The sequence below is a fragment of the Pleurodeles waltl genome, chromosome 3_1 (genome assembly GCF_031143425.1).
Source record: "Pleurodeles waltl isolate 20211129_DDA chromosome 3_1, aPleWal1.hap1.20221129, whole genome shotgun sequence".
In the NCBI taxonomy this organism is placed as follows: domain Eukaryota; kingdom Metazoa; phylum Chordata; class Amphibia; order Caudata; family Salamandridae; genus Pleurodeles; species Pleurodeles waltl.
Window position 1 is genome coordinate 1,761,605,802 of NC_090440.1, and position 19,085 is coordinate 1,761,624,886.

General features: G+C 44.3%; 1 protein-coding gene across 11 annotated transcripts in view; it reads right to left on the bottom strand.

The window, feature by feature from the left end:
• ARMC8 (armadillo repeat containing 8) overlaps positions 1 to 19,085 on the bottom strand; it is a 526,273-nt gene that overhangs the window by 444,847 nt on the left and 62,341 nt on the right. For all 11 annotated transcript variants that reach the window (XM_069225737.1, XM_069225740.1, XM_069225739.1 and 8 more), the window contains exon 2: positions 16,952 to 17,028. Coding sequence is in view for 7 of the 11 variants with exons in the window: in XM_069225740.1 (XP_069081841.1) it covers positions 16,952 to 17,028 (77 nt within the window). In the remaining 4 variants the exon portion in view is untranslated. The remainder of the gene's footprint in view (positions 1 to 16,951; positions 17,029 to 19,085) is intronic.

Genomic DNA, 19,085 nt, shown 5'->3' on the forward strand with positions numbered 1-19,085 from the left:
TGGAATCGAAGTGGAAAACTGAAAGGATTTTCTACTGAGGATACTGCAGTATATAAGAAAATTAGGGAGCCAGGCCCTCCGTTCAACACACACACACCTGCACCCCACTCCCCCAAAACATCACGCATGACATCATCTTTGACATCACTGATATCACTGTAATATTTTCAGTAAAGTTATCGATGAGAAAAATTGGCCAAGACGAGTGTGCAAATTATAGTTACCTTAGGACAAGAGTTATAGTTACTTGAAATAACTAACTATAACAGCTAAATGTATATGGTTTGTGCGTGTATCTAATTTGAACGTCCCTATAACCTCTGTTTTTTGTGAAGATAGATAGATAGATAGATAACTAGATAGATAGACTCTTCACAGCCTCAGAGAAGTCATGCCTAATGTTATTTGCTAACTAAAGGTGGTTAGCTGCGAGCTACCCTGGCTGGGTGAAATTCCCTACTTGTCTTTAACCTTATTATTATTTTATTAATTTGAACTGGAATCTTAAATTTACCTTTACTTAACCGATTCAACAGGTTTCCTACGGTTATACAACATACACTGACGTTCTACATCTCACCCTGCCTGAATGCAAAATTGTCATTGAATACATACAAAGTATTTTCTCCATATTTTTATGCAACTGTTCTATGCTTCAGCTAATCTTAAACATACATTTTGGAACAGTTGTGCAACTGGCTTATTTTTCCTGCTCTTATGCAAGAAGATGACGAATGAACTAACAGGCCAAGATCACGTTTTCCAGTATCCCACACAAATATGCACCCATACCACATTTTTCAGCTAGTACACGTCTTTTTCTCTGCAGATGGTAATGACTTTCATGGGCAACTGACCATTCAGTGAGAACTCTACTATGAGACAAAAAGAAAGAAGGCAAAACAGTTTTCACCAGCATCCTACCAATCTCAAATACACAAATCTTCTCTGGATCCTATGCTTTGACTCAATTCCTGGACTACAGAAGACTGTACTGAAACCCTCAGATGACAACCTTCTTTCTCTTTCCATAAAAGTGCAGTAAAACAAGACGGGCTCAGTGTTTTCAATCCACTACCATGACACTTATTGAGTAAAAGTAGCGGGCACCTTCCACAAATGTAATCTATGCCTCATGCCCCATTCCACAACCATACGTGGTTAACAGATTCTTTCTAGGCCCAAGTCAGTAACATATCAATTTTTTACTTCACTAGATCATAATATAACCCTTAGGCATTCCTAAATCCTATACTGGAGACCCCCAGAAGCAAGACTCTTGTAAAACTGTATACCTTCTACCACACAGAAGTGGCAGAAATGAATTATAAGTTGCTGCATACTAGCTTTTACAAGAAAGCCCTTAATCCTTTCTTGGCTACTATTCCTTAAATATCCCCCGGCAGTGATGATCTATTTAGAGAATACGGAGTGCCTTCTGGCAGTTATTTTTTATTTTTCAGTATTTTGTGTGGCTTTGCTATTTCTTTTAGGCTCGTTGTAAATATTCCCTGGATACTGACTCAGGGAGGCAGGGACTCCTTTGGGAGCCTGGTATTAGTTGCCAGGGATGACGCCAAAGAAAAGGTTTATAGCTGTGCCCTCACCTAGAGAGTTGTGCCAGTCCCACAGAGAAGTCAGAGCTCTCTCCCAGCAAGCCTAGTGAGCTTTTAGCCTTTGCACTTTTGCATATAAAGCACGCTGGTTTGTTTTACCGAGAAAAACAAATCATCAAAAGTGGGTGATTAACAAACAAGTAACTACATTATAAACTGACAACCATGGAAGACACATGTCCATCAACAAATAAGAATATCTAACAGTCGATATCAGAAACAATTAAGCTATAGGAAATACCCATATATAATAAATAATAAAGTAACAACAAAATGCAAAATGATAGTAGAATAAAGCAGCAACGCAGTTAACTTGCAGTCAACAAGTCAAATCAGAATCTGTTTCAACAAAGATGTGAGGAATAACCATTCTAAGAACAGACATATAGATCGTCTCATGAGTGTATGTGTATATTCACCAAACCTTCTGCATACAAATACATGTAGGCTCTAAAGTATTAAAGTTATGAATATTATGTAATAAAAGCGTCCATTCAATAAAGAATGGTGTTAACGACACAATGTGTCGCAAGTGACTTGTCCTAATAATGCAGTACTTCATACGTTATGACTAACATTTGAATAAGAAACATTTGGTTTAAAAAAAACCTAAGCTAAAGAGTTTGGAAAACATTTCACCACAGATTAAGAAGAGTTTAGCCAGGGGCATCGCCGACCACCGATAAAGATGGTCACAGACTAGCGAGGCTCCAGGCCCCCTCCACTGTAATCCCCTAACATCTGTATATTAATCCGATCCCTTCCATGCACCAAGGGACCTCGTGGGGGACAGCAAACCAAACTGGAGAAATATGTCGTCCCAAGAGAAACACTACCAGTGGGCGACACTTCGACAATGCTGCCGCAGACAATGCCAGGAACCCCAGGAGAGGAAGTGCTCACACGGGAAAAAGACATTACGAATGCACTACAGGGAATACGCTCGTCCCTTGAGGCCAAAATAGATATAGTCAACTCAGAGTTAATACTAGTCAGGGTAGATATTCGGAATATCGGGACTAGAGTGAAGGAAGTGGAAGACAAGACCACTGACCTCCAGGAAGATACGTCCACCTTGAAAACTCAAGTCGCTGAGTTACGCAGCGTGACTGCACACCTGGAGGCCTACCTTGAAGATTCTGAAAAATATAGGAGTAACCAAAAGGGCGGGAGGAGATCTATTTGTGGAAGATTTCATACTACAGCATGAAGCCTCGTGGTCTTTCCAAATACTTATCTGTGGAGAGGACCTACAGAGTCCCAGGAACCCAACCGAAACCTGGAGTGCGTCTGCGACCCATCATAGCAAGGCCCTTCAACTTTCGCGACCGCAATGTCATCCTTCAAACTGCCCGCAGCTCTAACCTATGAAAATGCGGCTATTTCATTTTTTTCTGACTTTACCTTAAAAGTACAAAGAAAATGTGCTGCAGCTTTATAAAGATCAATAAAGTGCTGTGCAACAGGGAACTCAAATATTCCATAATCTTTCCGGCCTGCCTGAGAGTCATAGCAGAAGGTAATACTTGGTACTTCTCTTCAACCGAGGAGGCACTTGCACCCCAGAATCCCAGGAACTGGCATAGTCAAGGAGATAAGAGAACTTCCCCTCATCACCCAGCAGTATGATACCTATTAGCAAGGGAATCAGGAACTCATCGGAATATCTGACCTATGGCCATTTCCCGGCGCAGCTAATGAGCATCACCAGAGACAACCGAGCTCATGGAGCCTGTTGACCCTGCAATATGACTGAACCACAACAGCCGAACACCACATCATCAAAAATTAAAGGCTGGGGACTGAAACAGGAGAGACCAATGGGAAAGGATGGGAGGGGGGTGGCCTTGCCCCTCGTGGTTACAGATTAAGTTCTTATTATGCGTGACAGCCCTCTGCAATGTTGGCAGGGCAGGCAGTTTTGAGTCCGCTTTGCAGGGAGGGGGTCAATTTGTTGGGTTTATATTGTTGCTTTGTTCACACCACAATATGCAGGGTTAGGCCCCGTTGCTGTCCCCAATCCGCTGCCTATGCAAACACATGAGCTGTCCCAGGGTGCTCCTGCTCCCGTCATACCACAATATAGAAAAGACATCAACTTATCTACAAGCCCAGTCGCCACACATGACAGCTAATGCAGATTAGGCGGGTCTCCCCCTGATGTCCTGGAATGTAAACGGCCTGGGCCATTAGATCAATGCGGGGGTAGCGCTACATTCCCCCGAAATTCAAGATACATTCCCCCGAAACAGTCCTTCTCCAGAGACACACTTAGTTCACACAGTATATAAAAGGCCCTGGATCAGTGCGGCTATAAAATGATAGCACACGTGGGCTACATGACAGGCTCAAGAGGAGTGGGCATACTGGTCAGGAAGTCACTAGCCTTGACGATTCAAAACATATGGAGGGATAGGAGTGGGAGTTATGTGGCCCTCTCTGGCTTGTAGGAGGGAGCACTCATCAACATTGTCAGTGTCTACATCCCAACTAAACTTCACGACTTGGCACTACCCGATTTGAGGTCACTGCTCCTAGATCTCCCTAATTGAGAACTCTTAATACAGGGAGAATTCAACCTGACGCTCGATGAAGATAGCGATCGCTGCCCCCCCCAGACAAACACCAACCAACCGCAATACACTGTCAGAACTTCCTCAATGACATGGGTCTTGTCTCTGTGTGGCGCACTCTCAATACCACAATGAGAGACTTCACCTTCCACTCTGGGGCCCATGGTAGCCTTTCCAGGATCAATTATTTGCTTGCATTGGCACATCGCATCTCACACATTCGAGGGTTTCAGCATCTGGCGCGGGAATCTCGGTCCATTGCGCGCCCTGAGTAATGTACGGTCTTGATGACTCTGCTACTCAACGTACGATTAGGCTTAGCCCCTGGTGCGTTACTGTCCCAAGGGTGAAAGAAGGAATAATGCAAGCTACCAAACACTACTTCTCCGAAAATGAGGCTAACGTGACCTTGCACTCTATAGTATGGGAGGCCTATAAAGCTGTGATAAAGGGACAGGAACTTTTCTTAGTCATGGGTCACAAACTTGACAGCAGGGCAGGACTGGAGGTGCTAAAAAATGACATCTTACAGCAAGAGAAACAACCTACACACCAGACCCAGCCTGACACCAAACACAGACTGATGCTAAAACAGCAAGCATTCCGCAAATGGGTGACGGAGGCAGCCAGGGCCAAACATAGGACTACTCTACACCGACTCTACGAGGTGGGAGATAAGTCGGGCAAACTACTAGCCTGGTTGGATAAGGAGAGAGCAAGCAGGTGGGTTCTAGGGCTAAGGTCCAAGGATGGAGATCGTATTACAGGAAAAATGGAAATAGCTGAAGCCTTCACCTCATACTACTCTCAACTCTACTCCCTGGTCCATACTGACACAGCGTAGGTATCCCATGAATTGCTAGCGGACCTAAAGCTTGCTACCCTTACGAATAATGATAGTGCCCTCCTTGCGGGCGATATCACAGGAGAATAAATAATCTGTTCGATCCACAAGATGAATGCAGGTAAGGCCCTTACCCTAACGGGCTAACCATAGAACTCTTCAAGCTAATGGCCCAGAAAGTTGCCCCCTACATGCTCCAGATGTTTGCCGATAGTGGGGACCGAGGTATTCTCCCCAGAGATCATTAAGTGGCCACAATAGTAGTTCTACATAAACATGGCAAACCGCCAGACGAGTGTGACGATCTCACTTCTCAATGCAGAGGTTAAAATACTGCCCAAACTCCTAGCTTCCTGTGTAACACAAGTTATTAGCAGACTGGTCTATCTGGACTAGTCCGGTTTTATGCCAGGGCGTAGCACTACTCGCAACCTGCTAAGATTGCACGGAGTACCGGGCCACTCGGGTTGCATCAGAGAGGAGGCTGTTGTACTTTCTTTAGATGCTCGCATGACCTTTAATACAATAGAGGGGCCATACCTTTTCGAGGCATTGAAAAAGCTGGGCTTCGGTGAACAATTTCTGTGTTGGATCGGGCTTATATACAAGGAGCCCCTGGCCCAGGTTATAGTGAATGGTAGAACCTCTCAGGTCTCCCCCCTACAGCACGGCACATGGCAGGGTTGCCTGCTCTGACCCCTCCCTTTTGCCCTGGTTTTGGAGCCATTGGCTTCTTGGATCCCTCAGGATCCCCTGCTCAGGGGACTTGCAACGGGAGGATACAATTTCTCTCTATGCTGACGACGTCCCTATTGTACATAGCAGATCCCAAACTCTCCCTCAATAGAATCATGCATTTACTATCCCTCTTAGGCCAATATTCAGGATACTCAAATTGGACAAAATCACTAATCTATGTACTACATGGTCCACCACCTGAGCTCCCACGAGACTGCTAGGCCTGGGTGATGACAGAGGGCTTTAAATACCTGGGAATCTTCGTCACCACTGACCCAGAACTCTTCTCAGAGAAAAACTAGCTTCCACCGCCGAAGAAGTTAAAGAAGGATGTACAACACTGGAGAACCTTGCCCCTGTCTCTTCTCAGCACTTTTCAAAATGATGGCACTACCCCGCTTCCTGTACGTGCTCCACAACTCCCCTTACCCTGTCCCAAGTATCCATTTCAAAAACATCAATTCTGCATTACACCTACTACTGTGGAACAGGGGATAAGCGCGCGTAGCACTCAAGGGGGTGGTATGACGGCGGGATAACCTTACCGGACATACAAAAATACTACTGGGCAGCCCAAGAAACAGTCATCAATCAATGGGTACACCTCCCAGACAACGAACCATCAGTATGGATCACTTGACTGCAGCCCTAGGGATATCTGCGTGCACTCTACTCCACGTCATAACACTCCACACTATAAAATCCCATGGCTGTCACAATTACACTCTGGCACACCGCACCGACAATGCTGGGCTGAAGGGGTAAACTAACCAAATCCAAACCCCCATGGGATTCTGAGGCACTGGGCACACTTGGTAAATCATCGGGAATTGATAAATGGGACCTCATAGGGCTCTCCAGGGAGGGCGACTGTAGGAGGCTGGCCTAGTTTGTAGTGGGTACCTAAGGTACTTACTTACACCTTATATCAGGTCCAGTTATCTCTAATTAGTGAAATGTAGGCAGTGTTCTAGCAGCTTAGGCTGTCTAGAGGTAGCTGTAGCAGAGCAGCTTAGGCTGAACTCGGAGACATGCAAAGCTCCTGCAATACCAATATAGTTACACAGTACTTATACACAATAAAAGACAATACTCAGTGTTACCAAAAATAAAGGTACTTTATTTTAGTGACACAAGGCCAAAAATATCTTAGAGACAATACTCCTTCTGGAGGTAAGTATTATTGTACACAATATATACATTAGTAAACAAAATCAGGTCAGTAAACAGTCATAGAATTTTGCAAACAGTAGAAAATACAATAGATTGCAATGGTCCTAGGGGCAACACAAACCATATACTAAAATAGTTAAATGCAAATCACAAATTCCACCCTAGGCAAGTGTAGTGTGTAGAGGGACGCGGAAGTGTAAGAAAACACCAAAGGTAAGTAAAGTGCTCCACCCCAGAGCCCAGGAAAGCAAGAGTAAAGTACAGCAAGTTTCCTCAGGACACACTACAAGTCGTGATAAGAGATTTTGCAAGAACCAAGCAAGACTGCAAGCAACAAACAATGGATCCCTGGACCTGCAGACCTGTGGAGAGAGGAGACCAAGTCCAAAAGTCGAAGGAGAGTCCAGGAAGGACAGAAGCCCCTGCCAACCTTGAAGATGGTGCAAAAGCGGATTCCCTGGTAAGAAGAAAAGTACAGAAGAGCACCAAAGAAGATGGCTGTGGGTTCCTGCTTGGTGCAGGTGATGTCCCACGGCGAGTTGTTGGATGCAGCCTGTTTGCGTCGCTGGATTCCGCCAACAAGCCTTAGTTCACACAAGTATGCGTCAAAATGGAGCTGCCTGGACCCAGGAGAGACCTGGGGGTCTCAACTCGGACTGTGGAAACAGAGGGGGTTCTCAGCACTTCAGAGAGCCCATGGAAGACCAGGCAGCACCCATGGGGGTCCCAGAACAGAGGGACAGAGAAGATGCAAAGTGTGGTCGTCGCAGCACTACAAAGGAATGTCCCACGCCGCCAGAGTTCAGCAAGTTGTGCGTCACAGGATGGAGTGCTCGGGACCTGGGCTACACTGGGCGCGAAGGATTCTTTGAAGAAGTGCACAGAAGCCCAAGGAACTGGAGAAGACGCGGTGCACAGGGGTACTGTCGCAGCACAGGAAGGCAAGCTCTTACCTCCAACTGGACCTAAGGACAGTCTGGGTCACGTCGGTCCACCACCTGTGTTCCAGGGAGCACTCTCGTGGTCACGAGAGGAGTCCCAGAGTACCGGTCGTTGTAGCAGAAGGGTGCCTGCAGAAGCAGGGAAGTGACTGTCACTCCACGGGAGATTCCTTTGGTTCTTCTGGTGCAGGATGAAGACAGGCAGTCCTTAGAGCGTGCACACCTTGGAAACTGTTGCAAATGATGGCTGGAGCCGAAGTTGCAGGTCACAGGAGTCATCCTGGATACTTTGTTGCAGTTACAGCGGTTCCTGGAGCAGTCTGCGGTTGATACGACAGTCAGAAGCTGATGCAGAGGGTTCCTGGAGGAGTCATGCAAGCTGAATGTGAGGAAACACCACAGGAGAGACCCTAAATAGCCCTGAGAGGGGGATTTGGTACCTACCCAGGTATGCACCTATCAGGAGGGGTCTCTGACATCACCTGCTGGCACTGGCCACTCAGAGGTCTCCAGAGTGTCCCCACACCTTGGAATCCAAGATAGCTAATGCCAGGGACACATTGGAGGCGCTCTGGGCACCACCCCTGGGGTGGTGATGGAGAGGGAAGTGAGCACTACCCTTTCCTTTGTCCAGTTTCGCACCAGAGCAGTGACTGGGGGGCCCCTGAACCGGTGTAGACTGGCTTATGCAAGGAGGGCACCATCTGTGCCCTTCAAAGCATTTTCCAGAGGCTCTGGGAGGCTACCCCTCCCAAGCCTGTAACACCTATTTCCAAAAGGAGAGGGTGTAACACCCTCCTCTCCCAAAGGAAATGCATTGTTCTGCCTTCCTGGGATTGAGCTGCTCAGTTCCCAGGAGCGCAGAACCCGGTCTGTGAGGTGACAGCAGCTGCGCTGCAGTGGAAACCTCAGAGAGCTGGTTTGGCAGTACTGGGGGTCCATGGTGGAGCCCCAAGGGTGCATCGGATTGGCCCCCAATACCAGATTTGGAATGGGGGACAATAATGATCTTAGACACCTCATATGGCCATATTCGGAGTTACCATTGTGAAGCTACATATATGTATTGACATATATGTAGTACACACGTGTAATGGTATCCCCGCACTCACGAAGTCTGGGGAATTGGCCCTGGACAACATGGGGGCACCTTTGCTAGTTTAAGGGTGCCCTCACACACAGTAACTTTGCACCTAGCCTTCAGTAAATGAAGGTTAGACATATAGGTGACTTATAAGTTACTTAAGTGCAGTGAAAATGGCTGTGAAATAGTGTGGGCACTATTTCACTTAGGCTGCAGTGGCAGTCCTGAAGAAAGGTTTGCCTGAGCTCCTTATGGGTGGCAAAAGAAATTCTGCAGCCCATAAGGATCTCCTGGAACCCCAATGCCCTGGGTACTTAGGTACAGAATACTAGGGACTTATAAGGTGGGGCCAGTGTGCCAATCAGAATTGGAATATGGAGTCACTAAACTATAGTGACAAATTTGGTAAGTAGGGAGAGCATAAGGACTGGAGTTCTGGTTAGCAGAACTTCAGTGACACAGTTAAGCATACTGTCAACACACACACATAGGCCACAAACTATGAGCACTGGGGTCATGGCTAGTAGGATCCCAGTGAGACAGTAAAAACACACTGACAAACAGGCCATAAATGGGGGTAACCATGCTAGAAAGAAGCTACTTTCTCACAGCGACTTGTGGTCCAGGGGAGCAATAATTTCCTTTGAGTAACTGCAGAGGGAATACCAATTGGCCTTTACTGAAACATACCGTTATTTACAAGTCTGACACGCTCTCCAGGCGGTACCTGCCTAGAGAAGGGGAACTGCCGGAATCCTCCCCTCTGGGGAACACACTACTTGACGATTACATGGTGTGTAAGGCAACATCCCTCACATACCGCAAGCTAATAAACAATAACGCAGACATCCTTATAGACCTGCGGGAGAAGTGGGTTCTGGAGTTGGGTGACAGAGGACAAAGAATAGCTAGAGGCACTGGCTTCCTCTAGGGAAATAGCGAATAAGGCTGGATTTCGATTGGTGCAGATCAAGCTATTACATAGAATATATTATGCCTGTACCATACTAGCAAAGATGGGTACAGTGACAGGCGACACCTGTCGAGGGAAATGCAGCCAGACAGGTACCTTTTTCCATATTATATGGGAGTGCTCAGTCGCGTAACTCTTTTAGGAAGCAGTAGTAGTGTGTCTGAATACCCTCCGAGGTACGACTATAGCTTCCACAGCCAAATGGTGCCTGCTTAATATTTGGCAAGAGTCATACCTTATCCGAATGGACCAGACTTGGATGACTCTGGGCTTGGCAACAGCCAAACGCAATATTGCTCGTAAATGGGGGGGGGGGGAGGTGGGGGAGGGGCGCAGATAGCGCCACGCCTGAGAGACTGGAAGAATGACATGGAAGCTGAGAAAGTGGTTTATAGAAGTAGAGGATGTCCGAAAAAATGGGAGAAAATATGGAATAAATGGAATGATTATCGAGGGGGATTATGTGCCCCTCCCTACGAGTGATGATGAAACAAGGCCCCATTTCCGAGCTGGTGTCCTGAATCATTAAGGTTGAGGGTGAGAAGATGAGGGTTGGAACTGATACAAGGGATTCCGAAATGAATAAAGCAAACATCAGGTTCTGTAATGAAGCTATGTGATGTGTTTGTTGTTTGGTTTAAATAAAAAGATACAAAAAAAAAAATAAGAGTTTAGCCATTTTTAAGCCAGCCCAAGCCCAGTGTGAAATAACAATTCCTTTCACAAGACATGCAAATGTTCACAACTAAGACTGTGCTTCCAGCCAGGAGCTCAGTGAAATATTTTATTTATTGGAGACTGGATCAGTTTGAAAGTGTGACTTCTTCTCCAGAACGAATTCATATAAGAGTGCACAGGGGCACATATATATAAATAGGCCAATAACGAAGAGAGACGGGCCATTTATCTTAAGTGTGTCAAACATCCTTTCTTTTCATTCAAAGACATCAATCAGTTTGAATCGTCAACAAGTTGAGCAGCCCATGGTGTATGAGATCAGCCGCTCGGCAAATACCTCAGTAAAGGGCAGTTTAAATTATATTTATGAGTTTTACATGCCAGGACTTGTAATCGTTAAAAGGGCAAATAAGATGGATTGGTGCCGTTTGGGCATCCCTGGGGACGAGAGCCCAAGGCATAAATTACAAGAAAAACCCAGACAACACACATGGAAAAATCCACACTGGAAATCCTCAATGCCCAAGATTCAAATACAAACCATGAAGGTTTGTTTAAAATTTAGAAATCATTACAGAAGGCAAGGCGGCAATTCAAAATACTCATGTATGTTGTAGGAAGTTGGCTCTGTATATACTATTTCAAAGTAAGAAATAGTGTACACAGAGTCCAAGAGTTCCCCTTAGAGGTAAGAAAGTGGCAAAAGCAGATAATTCTAATGTTCTATTTTTGTGGTAGTGTGAGCGAGCAGTAGGCTTATCTGAGCGTAGTGTTAAGCATTTGTTGTACGCACAGAAAATAAATGAGGAACACACACTCAAAGACTTACTCCAGGCCAATAGGTTTTTATATTGAAAAATATATTTTCTTAGTTTATTTTAAGAACCACAGGCTCAAGATTTACAGTAAACACTTTAAATGTAAGGTACTTCACTTAGATACTTTAGAAACTTTGAATGAAAACAATATCATATACAGTCTTTGTAAAAATGGCAATAAGCTATTTTCAAAATGGACACAGTGCAAAAATCAACAGTTCCTGGGGGAGGTAAGTAAAGGTTAGATTAGGAGGTAAAACACTTACAAGTCTCAGTCCTGGGGCATAGGCAGCCCACCGTTGGGGGTTCAAGGCAACCCCAAAGTTACCACACCAGCAGCTCAGGGCCGGTCAGGTGCAGAGGTCAAAGAGGTGCCCAAAACACATAGGGGTGGAGGGGGGATAGCGGGGGTGGGGGGACCAGGGGGGTTTTGTAGAGCACTGGGGGGGGGACACAAGTAGGCACACAAAACACACCCTCAGTGGCACAGGGGCGGCCGGGTGAAGTGTGTAAAGCAGGCGTCAGGTTTTGTATGCGGGTGCAGTGTTGGTTCCAGGCGTCGGGTCCCTTGTTACAGGCAGTCATGGTCAGGGGGAGCCTCTGGATTCTCTCTGCAGGCGTCGCTGTGGGGGCTCAGGGGGGTCGTCTCTGGTTACTCACGGACTCGCAGTCGCCAGGGAGTCCTCCCTGAGGTGTTGGTTTTCTGCAGGCCGAGCCGGGGGCGTCGGGTGCAGAGTGTAGAGTCTCACTCTTCCGGCGGGAAACATGAAGTCTTTGGAAGTTGCTTCTTTGTTGCAAAGAAGTAGCTAGTTTTGAACAGGGCCGCTGTTCACAGGAGTTTCTTGGTCCTGTAGTCCAGGGCAGTCCTCTTGAGGCGTCGATGGTCCCTGTAGGATGAGTCGCTGGAGCAGGTTTTCGAAGTTGGAGACAGGCCAGTAGGGCTGGGGCCAAAGCAGTTGTCGTCTTCCTCCTTCTCTACAGGCTTGTAGGTCAGCAGTCCTTCTTCTTTCTTCAGGTTGCAGGAATCTGATTTCCTGGGATCTGGGGAGCCCCTAAATATTGAATTTAGAAGTCGGGTAGGTATTCAGGGGTGCCTCTCTAAGATGCCCTCTGGGTGTATGTTACAATAAATCGCACACTGGTATCAGTGTGCATTTATTGTGCTGAGAAGTTTGATACCAAACTTCCCAGTTTTCAGTGTAGCCATTATGGAACTGTGGAGTTCGTGTCTGACAAACTCCCAGACCATATACTCTTATGGCTACCCTGCATTTACAATGTCTAAGGTTTTGCTTAGACACTGTAGGGGCATAGTGCTCATGCACATATGCCCTCACCTGTGGTATAGTGCACCCTGCCTTAGGGCTGTAAGGCCTGCTAGAGAGGTGACTTACCTATGCCACAGGCAGTGTGAGGTTGGCATGGCACTCTAAGGGGAGTTCCATGTCGACTTAGTCTTTTTCTCCCCACCAGCACACACAAGCTGTGAGGCAGTTTGCATAGGCTGAGTGAGGGGTCCCTAGGGTGGCATAAGACATGCTGCAGCCCTTAGAGACCTTCCCTGGCATCAGGGCCCTTGGTCCCAGGGGTACCAGTTACAAGGGACTTAACTGAGTGCCAGGGGTGTGCCAATTGTGGAGACAAAGGTACAGTTTAGGGAAAGAACACTGGTGCTGGGGCCTGGTTAGCAGGGTCCCAGCACACTTTCAAATCATAACTTAGTATCAGCAATGGCAAAACGTTAGGGGGTAACCATGCCAAGGAGGCATTTCCTTACATATGTGAATTAGCATACACAGTGGAAGCTGAGCCCTATTCTAGGTAGAAGTCAGACAAATAATGAGCAATATTGCCATAGGGACTGCTCGGTTTAAAAGGCCTGAAAGAATCATGAAAAATCTCAACTTATTGTTTTGATAAAAGACTGACAAGGAGTCTGTCTCGGAAGGATTGCAAGGAAATGACCTGGCTCACTTCCCATATACAACAGTTCTTATAACACCTTAGCAGCAAAGATTTCAAGCTTGAAGAATGGTGTGAAGCTGCACCATGGGTTATACTTATTAAGGTACACTCAAAAATCAATCACCATTTAGTAGTTAGACTACGTAAATCGAGCTCCCTCTAGAAACCCCCCCAAACTTCATAATAATAAATAAGGACTTTTGTCTGACAAAAGAGAAAACACCATTATATTTCTAAACAATAGCTGCTTGAAAACAAAAATAAAGTACTACCAGGGAAGGTATTAACTTTGAACCTTTAAAGATTGTAAGTGTGTTCCTTCAGCAGCAGGTATCGAGCTTGTAAATTATTCCATTTAAAATAATCGTTTTAAAAGATGCCTGTTGTCTCTGGCAGGTTTGTCTTGTCCCAACAAATAGTTACTTACATTTCGTAACAATATTTCTGGTAGATACTTTATCTTTCTGCAGCTTCTTTACAAATGAATATCTGCAGGTGCCAGACTAGATCCTGAAACTTTATCTCTAGCAAAATGTCTCCAGTACTGCCATTTGACACCACAAGATGGCTGTTGCTGTTTCACCCACCCAAGAAATGGCAAAACCGACATACGTATGCCTAGTTCACTGGTGTTGGTACCTCCCTATTTTTATACCCAAAGAGGCTTAAGTTTAGGAACCAAAAGAGATTGTAAACTGCAGAACATAAAACGGGAGAAATAAGTTGTATGCTTTAAAACCTATTAAATAAAACAATATTTCAGAAGAGGAGGGAGGGCACTGATGTATCTTCAGGAAGATATAGACTCTGCAAGAAAAAAGAAAAAAGTAAATTGTTCTGATGGATACTCCTTCTGGAAGATTTCACACTTTATTAAAGAGGGCCACAGCAGTGCCCACTGAGAGAGAGGGCTGAGTAGTGGTGATTAGCCAAGAACCTCATACAGCACAGCTTTAACAAAGTCACCCCAAACCTTAGCACCAGGCAACATTGTGTGGCAAAAGATATATATAATAATGAGGACCAAGTAGAAGCCCTGCAAAGATGTACAATGAAGACCAAGTAAATGCCAGGGAAATCTCAGGCCCTAGGATACCTCCTTCCAAGACATGGCCCTTATAGAGGGTGCATGAACACCAACTGTGGGACAGCTCCCAATAGTGACCCAATATTAAACAGTAGGTTTGTAACTGCTTTGCCTTTCTCAGTTCCGAAAAAACCCACAAAAAGCTACTCACTCACTTACTCTAATGTTGTCCGACTGACATGGTATGGGGCACCTAGCCTGCTGTACAGTCTCAGGAAATGTTTCTTCCCTTCATAAAATAGGGACCTGTGAATGACCAACCCATATGGAAGGCAGAAACCACCTTTGGCAAAAAGGAAGGGCAAATAAGTAGGATCACCATCTCTGGATAGAAAACAGATTGGTTGCCAGACGGACTACGTCTCTACCTCTCTGACCATGGTGATTGAAGTAATCTGCACCAGAAAGGCACTCGGTGATCAAAAGACTAATAGAACTGTGATGACACGTGGATGTCAAAACCAAATTTAAGTTCTGCTGTGGAAAACAAAGGGTGTGGGTCGGATCATAAGTAGCAAACTTTTCAAGGACAAACCACCAGGGGCAGAATAAATACGTTCTTGGGAAATCCCTTCAATCTGATCTTGAAATAGCAAGAGCAAATGTACCCAATCAAATCTCTCCCAAAAACAATCAAAATGGATGATGAGAGATGTGAACAACGAGAAGATGAAGTACCCCCTTTCAGTACTACTCAGATTGACTATACCCCAACTGCATGCTGCTTACTTATTTTGAATAATTAAGGAGATTACGATTAACCTCTATAGTTGACAATCACCCTCTTGGTCAGGTCGTATAGTAAAGATGGTCTTTATTAAGGTTGATGTTCCTGTTCCGGACCTTGCTGACCCTAGTACACCAAAATCTCTGGAGGAATCAAAGAAAATGAGAGCTCTAGCAAGAATGGTATATCAATCACTCAAGAAACTGAGCATATGAATCCCAAATTTCACACTTTACTATAGGCATCCCAGTTAAGGCTATCTTTTCAAGTGGTTCAAATCAGAGAAAGTTGATTCCTGCACCGTAGGTTAGTGCCTCCCAGCACCAACCCACACACCTGCATGGAAGGTTTCCTTGTTTTGAACCAGAAACAGATCAATTAACTCTCCAGTCACAAGGGCATCATTACAAGTCTGCTACTGGTCAAGTGTTAAAAATACCAAAACAAACTTTCCTTTACCATATAACCCTGATTTTGGGCAATACAAAGTTTAGGCAGGGCCAAAACAGTGAATCTTTACACTAACAGCAGGTTGCAAGATCTACGAAACTCAAAGATTTGCTTGAGAAGGAAATCATAAAATCCTTCACTCAAATTCAGACATATGATAAGCTAAATGAGAAGGAAAGGTACTATTATAAACATATCCCGCATTGAGTTATAGTTCAGGGGAGTGACCAATTGACTAATAATGCTACAAAAGATGATGGACAACGTTCATCAGAATTCTATACTTTATATGATACTTTTCAAAGAAATAGCTGTACATAAAGGCTTCAGGATGGTTGGGAGTGTTGGGGCTTTCACTTTCTAAAGACCACTGTCAGGTGAGCCTGAGAAGCATTTGAAAGGGCATCACACATACATGAGGTCTAAAATCAGCAAGTGAGATCTGCTCCAGTAGTAATGGACACCTCAGCACACATTTACCAAATACAAAGATGTTGGAAATTGATGGACTGCACAGCATGTTCAGAGAATGGAACGCTAACTCACATTATATGGACTGCACCAGCATACATGTAATATGGGATGTAATATACCAGACTTTTCTAAGAGACCTGGACAGAAGATGGCAACATTAGTACATACATTTTTGTGAACTGCACAGATTGTCTTGGCCAGATGGAGAAGACACGGACAGCCTTTATCGAAGATTGGTTTCTTAAGTCTGTTATAAGCTAGAGGTGGGAACGATTACATATGATGAGAGGGGGTACAGCAAGACTGTTTTCAGCCTTGTGATTCTTTCTCCTATATACATTTCGGCTGAATGCAGGGAGATCAACATTCCCCAGGGTGCTACACAATCGCCAAATGTAGGACACACCCAAAATTCATAGATTCTGCTAGTGTTTGAACTTTGTAATCATTAGTGTAGAGGCTGGAAGGAAAAGGGGATAGTTATTACTGTCCAGAGAAGTGTAGGGCAGCTGTTCTCTATGGTTTCTTCTTTACATAATGTTTTCCCTTTTTGGAAAATAGCAGTAAAACATACCAAAACCTAAAATGGAGGTGCTGAGAGAGAACAATGTGAATTGAGGGCAAGATGGGGGCAGGTTGCATATTTTAGTCAGTGTAAAAAATTACTCCACAGAAAGAGGTGGCTTACAAGTGGGAAAGAGTCCTTGCAAGCAAGATCTTAAAGGACAAACTGCCAGAGACAAAGGCTAATAATACAGAAGTCCTTGCTGGTATAACCTTTTCTTCACCTTTTGAAATGACAGTACTCACATGACACCCTGCAGAACCTTCTGTGGATCGGGATCAAATAGTCTGTCAACATAATGGCGACTACTTGCTGTCACTTCCTGAAAAAGACAAAAAAAAAACCAGAAACTCAGAAAAATGAACACAGTACACAAGAATTCAAGTTTTTATGAGAAATAACTGAAGCACTACTCCACTAAATATACATGATATCCAATATTCTTGACTTTCGCAAGTTGCAATTTGCTGTAAATGGTTTTTAATAAAATTATAACAGAGTTAATTTAGCATTTGGTAGAGGAATATTTTGTTCTAAAATATCCAAAAACAACATTCTATTGTTATCAATAGCTGCCCAGACACCTTATTTTGTTTTCACCTTTTCAACACGTTTTCACAAATATATCACAAACCGGTAATATCTCCTCTCCAGTACTATCAATCATCTTTGTCGAGAAATTAATACACTTTTTGATACAATTATGCATGTCCTCTCATTCAACAACTCATGTCCCCTTCACTAAATTCACATTCTAAAACTATATTAGACACAATAGGTCTGTTGCCAAAAGCAGCTAAAGCTGTCTGCAGGCAAGACCCAATAACCGTCGCCGATTAGAAAGGAATTAGACAGGTTTTTACACAGGTATTGCAGAATCCCATGTATTAGAAATGCTTCTGCTTTTTCTAATATCCATTTTTGTTTTTAGGTTGAGCGTATGCGCTTGACCTCGTGTACACGTTTAGTATATTTCTTGTGGCTTAAATCGATTTCATTTGTTGGTTGCAGTGTCCTTTAAAACTTCTTGCTAGTGGTCAATTCTGCCTTTTTCTCCCCCCTTTTTCTGTTTCACAGCAGTGACCAACTGCTGTATTATTCCACTTTAATTTCTTTATCTGTTGCTGTGACAGACTACTCTGGCATTTCTTTGGTGCTCCCTTTTCACTGTGGGTACTTTAGGCTGGTAGCAGCCTGAGTTTTAGTGCAGCATTCCATTCCTCCCACCTCCTCCCATGTTGTTGACATTTGTTTTGGTTTTATTCCAATGCTGTCCTCACATCTGGCTCCTAAAATAAGATTATCTTACAAAAGAAACACCTGGTCGATTAGCTCACTTCTTAGGAAAGCCACAATATGCCCTTTCCGGTATAATGTAGCTAAATCTAGAAGCAATGATGTGAAACTTGCTTAGCCTCATATCTGGAGTCTCTCCTCCAAAGACCCTCCCAGCCAGCACTTGGGACATCACACACAGGGCATTGCTTATCTCCTTTACTGGGACCATAATTCTTCTCAGTATGCTCGGCTATTGTTAACTTCATTAGAGCTTTGTTGAAATGCGAGGCAAGAACGCTTGTAAGACTTCATTCTGTTAAAAATAAAATACTTCCCCAGCCTTATTTTCCATCATCTCTCCTCAAGGGCTTGTGATGTCGGATGTCTGTAGCCACCAGTGACCACAAAACCATGGCAGAAAAGGACAAAATTATGAGATAGGGTTGACCAACTTATGTGTAAGAGAAGTCCAGTTATGAATTTACACTGCCAATAGCTCTAACTCAAGAAAACATGAGACCTATTGTATTGCAAATGCTTGTTTATGATGGCTGCTGAAATAATAATTGTTGATATCATTATTATACCCAGGATGTGTGTGCTGATTATAGATAATAAACGACTAATTATTATAAACTTCAGTTGCTGTGTGTTTACTAAGTTCAGGGATCAGGGAAGGGCACTTCACAACTACAGTAACCCTGCAGATGACAGTATCTCTTACTGAGTTGTCTGATTCACAACCCTCTAAATCTATGTGAGCCAAACTCATGATAAAGAAAAGTGAGAGACACCTGCCTGTTTTCCTTTTCTCTGTAGGGAAGGAGGGAATAGCCAAATATTTCTAGGGACTAAGGAAATCTAACTTGGTTTCACACACATTTAGAGGGATTCATGACATAACAGTGTCCACGAGCAATGATAACTTATGGGCAGCCCTTCATACTCTTTATTTGTACATCCTTTCTGCCTTATTCTGCAATTCAGGGCTTCCATACCTAAAAAGAATGATCAAGAGGGCCAGGGCTCCCGTACCCAAATGGAATATGAAGAAGGCAGAAACCTTTCTAAGTCAAATTAGGGAGAGAGAATGCCATAAAA